The 15218-nt window shown below is 29.8% G+C and overlaps 1 protein-coding gene across 1 annotated transcript in view; it reads left to right on the forward strand.

The window, feature by feature from the left end:
* Positions 1 to 10852: 10852 nt before the first annotated feature.
* Positions 10853 to 15218, forward strand: part of LOC102592073 (5'-3' exoribonuclease 3) — a 14572-nt gene continuing 10206 nt past the window's right edge. Inside the window, exons 1-8 of the mRNA XM_006341970.2 lie at positions 10853 to 11184; positions 12378 to 12480; positions 12884 to 12960; positions 13042 to 13233; positions 13365 to 13484; positions 13597 to 13659; positions 13946 to 14095; positions 14198 to 14362. Of these exons, the coding sequence (XP_006342032.1) occupies positions 10981 to 11184; positions 12378 to 12480; positions 12884 to 12960; positions 13042 to 13233; positions 13365 to 13484; positions 13597 to 13659; positions 13946 to 14095; positions 14198 to 14362 (1074 nt within the window). The 5' untranslated portion in view covers positions 10853 to 10980. The remainder of the gene's footprint in view (positions 11185 to 12377; positions 12481 to 12883; positions 12961 to 13041; positions 13234 to 13364; positions 13485 to 13596; positions 13660 to 13945; positions 14096 to 14197; positions 14363 to 15218) is intronic.

Raw genomic sequence — 15218 nt, forward strand, 5'->3', positions numbered from 1 at the left:
TGTGGTGGAAATGAAAGGGAGTTTAAGGGGTATATAAATAGAATTTTTTAAATTTTTTATTTTTTTATTTTTATTTTTAGAAACAAAAGCATGTGGGGTTGGGGTGGTAAAGAAGAGAGAGATAACACGGGTGTTATAGAAGGGAGTGTTAACGGCTCAAGGACAAATGTAAAAAGTGTATGTTGGGAGCCAAAGGCTTTGGGTTTATTACCATTTTGTAGCCTTTTATCAAGACATGTTGGTCCCTTTAACTCTATTTTCAATAAGGTTCGTTCATCCTTAACTATGAAAGATTATATCGAGATAGGTAAGATTTTTCCATCGTTAATCAGAGATATGAGGCATCTACATTTTGATTGGTATAAAAAAGAAGAAGGAATAGTATGGAGCATTTTCTTGTTCCTCTTTTAATGAGCCTTATAGTACATTACTTTATCTAATACCGTGCAAAATAAGTACTTCCTCCGCTCACTATTAATTGTCATACTTTTCATTTTTAGAGTCAAACTATAAAAACTTTGATCAACATTTTAGGATATATTTTTTCATCATATTGATATGTAAAAAATTGCAACGAATAATTTTTGAATATCTAAATTTTTTGTTTAAAAAATCGAATTAATGTAATCTAATTTAACTTTGAAAATAAGTCAAATTGACTTTCGAAAAGCGCAACATGACAAATAAAAGTGGACGGAGGGAGTGGTATATAAGGGTTATTCACCCTTGAATAGAGAGAGATTTGAGATTTGAAGAGAATGAACACTTTTTCTTTTAATGAGCCTTACTTGACATGGATTAAGATTATTCTAGACTTTAATGTGAATACAAGACATCAAATAGAAAAAGGTCCATTTAGTGCTAGTTAGAAATTTCGAATGGCTTATATTTTGTATTGTTTTTTTAATTTTTGTACCTCATAACATATCATTTTTACACGGGACATAAGCTTATATTTTAGTATTATAATATTCACAAGTTATGTCAAGACTTGATTTCAGTTTCTAAAGAATGATATACTCCATTATGCATAAGTTAGATTGCTAAAAGGAAAAAAATTAACTATTAACTTATTTGAAAGACAAAAAAAATCAACGTATTTAAAGAAATACATGCAATTTTATAATCTCGAATTCAAACTTAGTGGATTCCTAAAAAAAAGTCCATGTAACTATTCATAAATTAACAAAATTAGCAACCTAGAAAATAAGGTAGAAGTTACATTCTATAAACCTACTATAAGTACTAGTACTATTGATTCTTTTCTTCTTTTTTTTGTGAAAAAGGGAAGTTATTAGAAATAATAAAAAAGAAAATAGTTAACATACAACAATAGGAAATTCAACTCACATCGTTGTAAAACTAAGAACTTGTCTTGTTTCAATTAATCACGAACCTTCCTAGTAATTTTCTATAGTGTCTTGTTATGAACTTCCTATTTTTTCAACCACATTCCTTAATTTGTCTTGTGGTAGAATAGAAAATGGAGCAGAGACTACTACTATTATCCCTAACTTGTATATTTAATTTTCTTGTTGACTTGACTAATCACAAAATAATTGATTTGAAATTTCATTTGTCATAGTATTTCTTTGATTAACATAAATTAAGCACCTTAACCAACTTTTCAAAGTCAACAAATGTGTAACATGTTACCAAGGACAACACACACTCTCTCTTTAATTATTATTTTTTATTTCACCAGCATGTTTGATATTCGTATTGTAGTTTGATTAATTTGAATTGAAGCATTGCAGAGGCCCATCTTCGGAGGGCATGATCTTTCAACAATCTCATCACAACTCATGTTGATACCAAAAACAACTCTCTCAACATCCAATAGTAAACGATCAAGTTCGAAATGTAAAATTGACCAAAGTCATATAATGGATCTTAAAATGGACCTTTTTGACATAATTTATAAACATTAATAGCGTAATGTAAACACAATTTGAATTTGTGATAGTTGGTAAATTAATTAATTGTGTATTTTTTTATTAGGCTATTTATGTAGTTACCAAATTATGTAATATTTTTCATGCATAAAACTTAAACTATAACATAAATACAAAGAGTTCAACTCATATCCACCAACTACATAAACTTTTACTCTTTTATTACAATTTAAATTAACTATAATCGGATAATAATATTTTGTTTTTTAAGCACTTATTATTATATAAGTAAACATAATAAAATGTTATAGAAAACGTGTACACTATATATCGTACACAAAGCTTCAATTGATCAAATGATATAACATCTAATATGTAGCCTTCGGGCTTCTTGAATAAAAACCTCAATTAGGAATGACAATGGAGTGAGGCAGACTGAAGCCTAGGTCGAATGGAACGGGACTCAAAAATTAGAAACTAAGAAGTACGCATGATGTTACACAAGTAACAAGTTGAAAAAGAAGTATGTGTTACAACACCGAAAATATGTTTATATGGTGCTTTCATTTTCCGAGAAATATTGCAATATATTGTTGGGATATACACCATTAACCTTATAGGCAGAGCTAGGTGGAGGTTTGTGGTTTCGGACGAATTCATTAACTTTTTTGTAGACCATGTATTTGTATTAAAAAATTAAATGAATATATATGTATATTACCTTGTGAACTCCCTTACAATATTAATTGTCAGCTTAGTGGTAAGAAAGAAATGGTAGAAATGTATATTAATGATACTTCTTTTTGAGTCATTTCTAGTAGAATGATTTGTAATTTATTATGGTATATAAGTAGCTAGAAAATAAATAAGTTTTTATACAATATTTGTCCACCCAACTCCAAATTATTGAAAGAGTTTTGAGAAGGGAAATTTCTAGTAGAATGATTTATAATTTATTATGGTATATAAATAGCTAGAAAATAAATAAGTTTTCATACAATATTTGTCCACCCAAGTATTGAAAGAATTCACTTGAACTGTGTCTACGGTAGAACTACTGAAGTCTATTCGGTTGGAGGTATCTGCTCATGCTTCAAGAGTTATTTATCAAATCAAATTTCAGTAAGTTTATATGGTCTAGCATAATTGTATGTGTTCTAGCATAAATGTATGTGTTATCTATTATTCATCTTGGCAGTATGATTCTAGAATATTTCCATTGATAATATTGAAGGCAAGTCACATAAAATAGTGTTATCTTAAAATTAGTTTTGATTACCCTATGATAGTATTTGTATGACGTTGATCGGAAATAATAAAAGAAATATTTGATTATTAAAAGGGATTAGGCTGTGGATTTCGGTTGAGTCTATTCATGATGTGACGAAATATTATTGAAAGTTGATCAAATGACATTATATTAAATTCTTTGATTAGTTATGTTAATCATATCTTTTATGATTTGTATTCTCAAGTCAATATTAAAACTTTAACTTCACAATAAATATTTCCTCATAATATGTATTTATATTGAAAAGGATTATTTCAAATAAATTAAATACAAGCCACTTTTTTGTATTACAAAATATTAGTTCTTGTTGTAGAAAATATTATTTGAGAAATATAGAGATTTAAGTAATTTTATTCTAAGTTGTAAAATAATAGACAAAATTCTAGGGTCAAAAACTTAAATTTTTTAACTAAAACTTGAAAAGGGAGATTTACTACATTCCTCATAGCATGACCATACAAGAAAATGGTGAAATTTTATAATATATATTAGTTAATTTTCTAGTGGTTATAAAAACTTCTTTGCTGAAGAATTAAAATTAATTGAATTTGATACATTAAATTAAAATTTGAAAACTATATATAATGCTTTCCTATATCACTATTATATATTACTGTTATAGGCAATGACTATAAATCACAATAATTAATAATTTAAAATATTTAAAAATTATATTAAAATTTAATTAACTCTCCAAATTTTATATGTGTTAAAAATAATATAATACGTATTGAACTCATGCTAGCACGGACTCATGTATCTAGTTATTATATAAGAAAATTATGAATATTTATATCAGAAAGGCATGAAAATTATAGTATTGTTTTTCTTAATGTACTAAACATCTAAAAACTAAAAAGAAAAACTGTAAAATTTAGAAAGGCTATTCATAATACTCATAATGTCGTATATAAGAAAGTAATGAAATGTTTTATTAATTTAAAATGTCAAATCATGAATTTTACTCAAAATATGATGAACATCTAATCAGCTCATACGTCCAAAAATTGTCAGATAATAGTGTACTCTAATATGTGGATTAATTATTCCTATTTCTTATCCCTTTTTCAGAATCCAAAAAGGCTACGAGGAACATATATACTTTCTAATTATTCTTAATTTCGTAGTAATTAACTTAATCTCATTATTTTATATTGTCTATTAAAAGAAATGTTTGAAGGTTTTAATTTTAGATTGATAAATTTATAGTTTTGCATATGAGAAAACTAAAAGAATGAATTTCAAATACAAATATACATGAATTTCTTTTAAAAACTTTATGAAATTTTATAAATTTTAACTTTAGACTACTAATTATATTGAAATGTTTCGAAATATTGTTCCATATATTTACCTTTCAATTTTATTTTATTTTCAAATTCACTTTCGTCCTTATTTCACATGCACCTAAGTCTGTACCACATTTGGCTACATTGAAAAGTCTATTTCAAACTAATATGATTAATTAATTAGCTTTTGTTAGTAGTGCTAATACACCTCATCTAATTAATAAATTAATTATAAGGACTTCTCACCTAAAAATTACTGTAGTTGATTGGACATAATTGTCAAGGAGAGGATAAAAGATTAAAATTAGTGGCATATTCTTAAGAATAATATCCCTGACCTTTCTTACTTAAATTATAATAGCAAAATTCTACAAGTATGACATGAGGATGATATAGACAGATTTAAGATTTAAATTTTATGAATTTGTATAACGAAGTTATTACTTAATAATTGAGGTTATAATCAAGTATTTTATTAATTTCTTGATGCATATATAATACTATAAGATTCAGATAAAAACTATTGAATTTAATTTCAATGAACTCATATATTGTACTTTATATCCGACTCTACACACATATAGATTAATATAGATCCTTCAATCTTAACTAGAAATCTTGATCGAATTTGAACCATATGAGATTAGACCGATTGATAGAGTGTAAGACCCCCCACCCCACCCATAGTAAGCTTTTTTATGGCACGATCAACAAGTTAGCTGTATCTATGAGTTTTTAACACTAAAATTAACAAGATTATATAATAAAAAGAGTTTAAGTTATATATGTTAATCAATCGATATTTACCGTCCCATCCTTCTCAACTCCATCCCCATACATAGTATGTTTTTTTATGACACGACCCCCAAAATTAGTTGAATTTATGAATTTTTAACTTCAGAATTAACAAAATTATATTATAAAAAAGAGTTTAAATTATAATGCTAATCGATCGATATAAGAAAATTTTAAAGCATCGATCAAGTCACTTTATCATTTCATACAAATCACATATTTTATGGATACTTTCCTATAAATATATTTTACTTAAAATTATTTACACCGTCGATATCTATTTACCCCACCATGTTCCAAGGCTGAGGATACGCAATCATCTCCAAATATTAATTTCACATACGGCTTCTAGTCCGGCCATTTTAATTTGTCCTTGTACACCTTTTTTATGTCCTTTCTCTATTTTAATAATAAATAATAGATTATATCTCTGTCATTTTCCCTTATTTCAAACTATATATTACTCCCTCCGTTTCAAAAAGAATGATCTTTTTCTTTTTTTGGTAACATTTTAATTTCAGCTTTTCACGTGACATGTTTAAGGCCATAAGATCAAAAGACAATTTTGTACATTTGACATAACTTTAATTTAGGACCACAAGATTCAAAAGTCTTTTTTATGTTCTTAAACTCTGTGTCAAATCAAACTAGATCATTCTTTGTGAAACGGAGGGAGTATAAATTAGTACTACTATTCTGTACTCTAATAATTACTCCTATTCACATTTTATCTGACACTTATATTATGATAAAAGTACGTAATCCATGCATGTGCAGAAAAAATCCATCGGAAATATTACTACTTGCCAACTAAATATTTATTTCAAAATAATTATTTGGAAGATAAAATTTCGCTGTCAACTATAGGTTTATTTCACATATATAGATCAATTTGAACATCTTCTCAAAAAGTTTTTTTTCCTTCATATGTATACACCAATAAAAGTGCTATTAGTTACGGATTTTAATGTGATGTCGCTTGTCTCATAAATTATATTAATTAAGGAGTTTAAATTATGAGGTTGTTGTTATATTTATAAGTTGAGTCTACATCAATGTGAAGTTATGAAAAGTGAACACCATTTCCTTTTTCTTCATTTTCTTCCCTTAATTAATAAGTAGTAACTATTTTTAATTTAAGTTCAAATCGAGTAAATTTAGTAGAGTTTAAGTTATCTACAATTTTATATACTATCAGGTCATTCTAATGATATCTACAAATAACAACTAAGACGTAAAAGAGTGAGACTAAGATTCATGAAAATAGGGCAAGTTACCTATTGTAATGTAACTCCCCTAACAGACAGGACATGCCAAGTATGACTGGTCGGAGTCTAGGTTGACAAACTTCTGAATTGTATATTATGCAAATCACATATCGAAAATGTGAGAAAAGATTAAAGAGTTTTATAAAACTAACTCAAGTTTTCATGATACGTAACGTTATTGAGATTCAGAATATACAAAGTGGGCCAGGAAATGGCCTGAGGCAAGCCCATGTTCTGTGAAAGAAATAGAAGAGGGCAGGCCCCGGCCCCACTCTTCTCACCGAAAGGCAATTTAGCACTTTGGCATTTGGCAATGTCCAATTTTGAATAATAATACTATAATAGTATATGTTTTATCAACAAAGTATATTTAAACTTTTAACGGTATATATGATGATTACTTAACAATTTCTTCTTTTTAATCATGGTTGCTTTTTGTTCAAGAACATTTTGTATCCCTCAGAGGAAATACTAAATAAAGTCCCTCCTTTAAATCACATGGAGTTTCTGATAATAGAATATTGTTAGAATATACTATTAATTATATGTTTTGATATAGTATTATTTATTAAACAATTAGCTATTAGTTTATTCAATTGAATAAAGTGTTAAAGTTTAAGTTTATACATAGAAGATTAAATCATTGGTTCTTATGAGTTAAAAATTAAAGTTCACAATCGCAGATGGAAATTTGGACAAATCATCAGAAAAATTATAGCACGAGATTAAATGTAATCTATATTTATTATGAAGATTATATGTTCTAACTTCTCGTGCTAGTACATTTTGTATGTATTGAACGAGACTAACTCAGAACTCTATTTTCTAGGGGGGGGGAAAAGAGGAGCATGTGTTTTTTTTTCTCTTCTAGAAGGAAAAGGATTGTATACTTTCTTCTCCTTTTTGGATCGAAAAAAAATCTCTATAAGTAAAAATTCTTCAAACTTAGAAAGAGATTTAGTTTTCTATATGATACTTGTCCAACCAAGTATTGAAAGAGTTCAATTATTAATTTGGGATCACTATATCAACACACACTTCAAGATTGTAAAGCTAAGTTTAAATTTGCTTCAAGACATCAAACACACGCTTCAAAAAGTAATCCTTGAATTAGTTCAAGACATAAAAAATACTATAACATGCATGCTCTTAATTAATTACACAAGAGAGAGGATTATAATAAGTTGTTGGATGAGTTTCAAAATTGCTAAAATAGGATATCTTGGCACCAAACTCTTTGAAATTTCTTACACCAACCAACTAAAAGTAATGATATTTTTGTATTGATGTATATTTATCTACTCTTAATTAAATAGAGTTTGCTACAATGCACTAGCATTTATTTCCATGAGTTTTTTCTTAATACTATTAGGTCTTTCAAATATATCTATGTTTTCTAAATCTTCTTTATAAAATGGGATTCGTAACAGATAAAAGTGACCTAATAGTGTAAGAAAATTATATTAAGTACATATAATAATAACTTCCTTAAACCCCACTAAGTATGTTGTTGTTGCAAAATAAGTTAGCGACTATAATAGATAAAAATGACATGATAGTGAGAAAAAATATATTAAGTACGTATAACTTAAATTCATTTTACGTGCACATGTATTAGAATTGAACATAGTTAAGTTATAGTGTGGTAACCAACGTGTGAGAATAAAGACACATCACATAATCATAGGTAAGATTAAAAGTCAACAAAATGGAAAGGAGTTTTAGGGGATTATCAAATTTGAAAAGCAACATGTGAAATTTCAAAAAATAGAAAGTTAAAAAAGATAAACTAAAGATGACAATTAAAGGAAGTAGCAAGTACTAGTAAATTAGGAAATTGACCCAAAAAAAAAGTACAGCTAATAAATCCTTCAAATCCAGAGAAGCAAAGGACTTTACGGACGTACCTAACTAAACCTTATCTTCACATAAATACTTATTTACATTCGATGCTTTTACTTAATAAGTAGGATTTACATCAGTAGATGATGTTTAGTTACGTAAATTTTGATAATTAACTATGACTTGGTGATAACAGTACGTATATGTAAAGATATGTCTGTGTCATGTATTTATTGAATTGTAATAAAAAAATTATCGGAGCCAAAGACAATAGGAGATGAGGAACCACATGTTTGTACTTATGTTGTAACTAAAGAAAGAACAAGGGACATAGTGTAGACAAAAGGGTCCATGGCCAACTAGGTTTTATGAAGCATCCATGTTTCTTGTTTTATTTCATGATTTTAATCACTACATATATATATATAAGAAACAATAAAACTAATGTATCCATGTAAAGCCACGAAACAAGATGAGATACACACAAACTTATTACATTACATATATTTTCCTTATCCAAATAGTGATTTTCAATAGTTTCCTTTCTAGCATGATAACTAAAAAGAAGGTGCATAAGTTCCTATAACTTATAACTTTTTCATTCAATAAATCAAATGGTAAATACTTATCTGTATCGAGTATTTACATTAAACTAATGTGATTTATCATGATTAAGTGGTTTAACAGAGTGAATATCAACACAAAGTAACTATAATTAAGTAATAATTATGTAAAATGATACACATGGTGTGCATCAATTATTTTAATGTAAATATCCGATATGGATAAATTTCTTACCAATTAAGATTATTATAACTTGCTATGATACGATGCATTTGAAACATCAATTTACCACTAATGTTAAATTGTTAATGACCCCACCAAAGGTAGAGTCGGATCCAAAATTTTAGTTATGAGTTTCTACGGTAACCGCTAGTTAATATATAATGATAATTGATTTCACAATCAAATATTAATAGCTATTTGGTGTAATTTTTAATACGTATATAAGATTTTCACAAAAGCTACTGATTCCCTTGAACCTGTAAGTTTCACTGTTTCACTTTGGATCCTCCACTAACGAAGATTTGTGGTGAAATTAACAGGATCTTCCCACCCTTAATCAGAGGTCTTAAATTCAAACATTAGAAATGAAAATCACTCAATTGAAACCACTTCCTTATACATAACACTAATCCAGATCAATCGGACCCCGAAACAAGTATCAGACACCGAGAGATAAAACAACACAAAAAAGAAAAAAACTATTACAATCGGACTTAAGATTGGCTAAAGGTTTATAGTTTGAATTGGGCTAGAAATTAAAGTAGTTTCTCAATAACCCCATTTGAAGATACGTTGACGATGGTGGAACAAACCAATAAATATGAAGCCCAATAACAATCCAAATTGTTGATGTTGATTGCCCTTCATGAGCCCAATATTATATTGAAAGTCTATATTTGAAGAGGATGAAGCAAAGATTTAATTGATCAATAATGTGCTTACAATTTTGTATTCTGATCATATCATTGAATATTTCAAGATTTTATGAGATATCAAAAATGCATTTTACTTTTTATTTAAGCATGAAATGGGTTTTAAGATAGAATAACCTATAAAAAAATCTAACTAAAATGAATTTGTCTTATAACATCTCACAAATTTTCGATGGGTACATTTATGATTATCCTATATGTGTCTACCCTACAAATTGCGTACTCTAACGCCACAACAAATTGAGTTGAAAAAAAAGGGTGAATCATGCATTCATGCTTGTCTCAACATGACATTTAATAGATAATAAATTGTTAGATTAAATTGTATAAGTATGACGACTCTTCTACACACTCATAACTTAATATAACCATAACTCGACAAGTATTTATATTGTAGTAATAAATACGTACTTGATTATTAAAATGTCGAGTCTTCTACACACTCATAACTAGAATATAATACCTCTTAACAATTGATAGCTATATTTAACTTTAGTAAGTATGATTAAAGTACAGAAACAACCCTATCTAATATGTATTCTCTAAATCTCATCGAGCGTAGGAAATAAACCGAGAATAGGATTCCTCACTAGTTTAGGATTTGTTATTTATGGTATTTACTTATTTATGTTTAAGTAGAATTTAATAATTAAGTAGGTTACTAGTCCGAGTTTACTTGGTTGTTAGTATTATAAATATGGCTGCGTTATTACATATTTTCAACGTACAAAATATCAGAGTTATTGAATAAAGCCCCCTATCTCTTCGGATAATTTTATTTCCTTCGATAAGGGTATTATCGTCCTAATAATCCCCTCTTAGCATTTGTACTTATATTGTACAAAAATAACCCTACGTATTCTCTCAATCTCATCGAAATAAGGGTATTATTGTCCTAAAATTTTTGTGCCCTACAAGATCTCTCCTGAATCGGAGCCCCGTCATCCTTACTCAAATAGGGTAAATACATCTCTCCTAGGGTTAGGGTTTAGTTTCAGTTTCTAAATTGCTTCTCTTTTTCTTCAATTCTCAATTTTCAGTTTCATTGAATTGAGGGCTTGGTAAAAGTGGAATTGAAGGGGATTTGAGAATCCCATAGCAATGGGAGTTCCGGCATTTTACCGATGGTTAGCTGAGAAGTATCCGATGGTTGTGGTGGATGTGGTAGAAGAAGAGGCCGTTGTTATCGAAGATGTAAGAATTCCGGTGGATACGAGCAAACCTAATCCCAACAACATCGAGTATGATAACTTGTATCTGGATATGAATGGTATCATTCATCCATGTTTTCATCCCGAAGATAGAGTACGTACTTTTTACTCTTGCCTTTTATTTATTTGTAGTCTAAATGTCGTTTCTTTTTATCTGAATTGTGGAGCTAGTTAATGGTTTGCCGATCCCAACTGAATTGAGTGTGATCTTTTGAATTTATGTACAATTGAGTAAAATGTGGGTTTGTTAGAGATTAAATTTTATGTATAAGCCAAGAATTTTGCTAGGTTTAAGGAACAAGAAGGGAATTTTAAGATTTTAAAAAACTTTGAGATGAGCAAAATGTTTGCTAATTGTATGTGTGATGTTTAAAAGAAGCTGTTTATGTATATATATCTTGTGCGTGGTGGAAATTTGCATGATTGCAGTAGGTTGAGGCCACAGTAAAATAGGCGTGCTGTGAAAAACAAGATAAATATAGTGGAACAAGCTTATTTAGATTGAGCCATAGATTGATTATTTGGCTAGGAAGGAATATTTTTGTTTCACTTTAAGACATGCTTATGTATTGGTGATATTTTCAGTCTAGAAGATTATATGTTGATTAAAAATGTGAGACATAGACTTCTTGCATGCTGCTACTCTACTATCCATTTTTTCATCATGTTTCTCATTTATTTTATGGCAAGAAAGTAAATAGAAAAACTTGTAGTAAGAGGATGTATCAGTTTTGGACTTTTTGAAGAAACAAATGGTGTCCAAAATTAAAGCTCTTAAAGAAACAAGTGGTGTCCAAAATTAAAGTTCTCAAAGAAACAAATGGTATCATAAAAAAAAAGTTTGGGCACGTCTATCTTAGTTTTCTACTGATTTAATGTTACATGTGAGTTTTTTAGGGAGACCGTATCTATTTCAACAATAGCTTTTAGACGTACAGAAATTAATCGAATTTTTTGTTATTGTACATGACGGTTTTTATTTTGTTTGAACTTAGTCTATATGCATAATTTTAGATTTCTATACTGCCTGCATAATCAATTGGTTTTGTTCCCTTTTGGGATGTTTTATCTGAACAACATTAACTTGACTTAATTTCCACCTGTCTTTCCCTTCTGTAATAAATGGGAAAATATAAAAAGAGGTGGGAAAGTTCTCTTTTGATGGCCAATTTTAAATCATATCGGATACTATTTGAGGATTCTGTACTTTAGTTTAGCTCTGTGTGTCTGTATGTTATTTCCATCTCTTCTGCATTGTCTTTTAACAAACTACACTTTTTTATGCAGCCCTCTCCTACAACATTTGAGGAGGTCTTTGAGTGCATGTTTGATTACATAGACAGGCTTTTCTCTATGGTGCGTCCTCGAAAGCTGCTATATATGGCTATTGGTGGGTAATAAGGTCGAATTGTCTTTATGATAGTATGGATGCTGTATTTTGGATAAAAGTGAATTACATAGCAGGAAGTTTGATGACGGAAAAGAAATATCTCCTCAAAAGTTTGTAAATAGGGAATAAAACAAAAATGGTATTGTAAAAGGGATCTAAAATGCGTGTTAATTAACTCCTTTATACCAATATCTGACTTCTTAGATCATATTCCCCCTTTACAGATTAAGATAGTTTCTCATAGTTTGACATGCCTATACATACTTGCCAGTGCACACATTTCCTTCTCTAATATTTTGATCTCCTATTGAATAATTTGCCTATACAGTTAATCTATGTATTTTACATAGTTATAAGTTGATTGAAGATTTTAGTTCGAATTATTGACTGATATCTGTGGTAGATGGTGTTGCACCAAGGGCAAAAATGAATCAGCAGAGATCTAGACGTTTTAGATCAGCAAAAGATTCTGCAGATGCGGTATTGCACTTTTAAATTTCTGTAGGAATTTATTTTCAACTTCAAAGTGTTTAGGGTTTTATCTCATAGAATCACTTTTAGGCAGCCGAGGAGGAAAAGCTGCGGGAGGAATTCGAGAGAGAGGGTAGGAAGCTCCCCACAAAGCAAGAGTCACAAGTTTTTGATTCAAATGTCATCACTCCCGGAACTCAGTTCATGGCCACATTGTCAATTGCTCTTCAGTACTATGTTCATCTTAGACTAAACCATGATTCGGGATGGAAAAACATCAAGGTATCTTTTGATGTGAATCGATTTCTGTTTATATTTTTCATTGTTTGTTTTCTTTGGATACTCTTTCTTGTTTTTCCCTCTTAACGATGTTGAATTATTACCGTACTTATTATTTCAACTACTGTTTGAAGGTTATACTTTCTGATGCAAATGTTCCTGGTGAAGGGGAGCATAAAGTTATGTCCTATCTTCGACTCCAAAGAAATCTTCCTGGTTATGACCCAAATACACGTCATTGTCTCTACGGTTTGGTATGTCTTAATCTTTTAAACATTACTTGCAATATGCACTCATAACTTCTTTCTGATTTCTTGTAGTTTGTGTTAGATAACTTATATATCTGATTCTGGTTCCACATGACAGGATGCAGATCTAATCATGTTGGCTTTGGCTACTCACGAAGTTCACTTCTCCATACTCAGAGAGGTTTTACGCTCAACTTAATTGTGTTCTCTAGTTACACATATCAACAGTTTAGTTAGATATGATTTTGAATAGGACACTGGAGTTTATTTATGTACACAAGGAACCCATTCTGAGTTTGGATAGTGAAGTTTCTCCTTCGTTTCCCTTATTTTTATTAAATTCTTGATGTTGGTTGTGGTTCATCTTCACCATAACGTTTCGTCATATTTTGAATCTCTTTTTAGAAGTCTTGTGGTTTATCTTTTACTTCACATCTCATTTGACGTATTCTGCGTCTATGTGTCAGGTTGTATTTACGCCAGGTCAGCAGGATAAGTGTTTCCTTTGTGGTCAAATGGGTCACTTAGCTGCAGATTGTGAAGGAAAGGCGAAACGAAAAGCAGGAGAATTCGATGAGAAAGGCAATGCTGAGGTTGTGGCGAAAAAACCTTACCAGGTACATTTGAGTTGAAGATGTTCTTGATGAAAGAAATATAATATATGTTATTGACAAGTAATATCTGTAATTTTCTTTACTAATCCTGTGCATCTGTTGCAGTTCCTCAACATATGGACTTTGCGGGAGTATTTAGAATTTGATATGAGAATCCCAAATCCTCCTTTTGAGATTGATTTCGAGCGGATCATCGACGACTTCATATTTATTTGTTTCTTTGTTGGAAATGATTTTCTCCCACATATGCCTACTCTTGAGATCCGCGAGGTCTGTTCTTTCTGGAATGATTTTGCTTGTTTTCTATATCTTATAGCTGTGGCTTTGTCCCCTTATTGTACTTCTGACTAGCTAAATAAAGTAGAATACAACCAGTCATGACTCATGCTCAGATGACTTTGTCATCTTAATGCGATCATTGTTTATCTAACCTGAAGAAATTGTCACACTTCATATTTTACACCTGACACTAAAAAAGAATTGTATCCTATTGTGTTGTCTATCCCTTTTGTTGAGCCAATGATTTGTTACTTTTTAATCTAAACTTAGGGATTTGGATTCAATGATTTTGAGGGCTAGCTCAACTAGTTATCTTTCATGAAGTAAGAGGCGGTGACTACATTTTGGGGTAACATGGTGACAGGAAGCCTTTTTTTTTTTTGAGAATGGTAACTTTTTCTTCTATTTATCCACAGGTAAACTACATCAAAGTAGCCCCTCTCCCAAAAGTATTACAAAACTAGACTGACTCCATCTATGCTTTTTGTCACAAATAGTCTAAAACATCAAAAAGTTCTTCTGCCTGTACTAAGACTTTCTGTTTACACCAAAAATAATAAAGAGCTATACAATTCATCTTGAAATTCTGCACATTGTTCTTCTTGCCCTCAAAACATCTTTGATTCCTTTCTTTCCATACTGTCCACCATATACATGCTGGGACAATCCTCCATCTCTCCTCCTTAATTGTAGTATTGCCAATATTGATCCAACAATTTAGGAGTTGTGCTATGTTTCTTGGTTTCACCCAAGTGATCTTTCTAAGGCTGCTGAATATTCTCCATAATTGATCTGTCCATTTGCAATGCAAAAAGAGATGGTTGACTGTCTCTTCCTGTTCCTCACA

This window comes from Solanum tuberosum, unplaced genomic scaffold (assembly GCF_000226075.1).
Source record: "Solanum tuberosum cultivar DM 1-3 516 R44 unplaced genomic scaffold, SolTub_3.0 scf00032, whole genome shotgun sequence".
In the NCBI taxonomy this organism is placed as follows: Eukaryota; Viridiplantae; Streptophyta; class Magnoliopsida; order Solanales; family Solanaceae; genus Solanum; species Solanum tuberosum.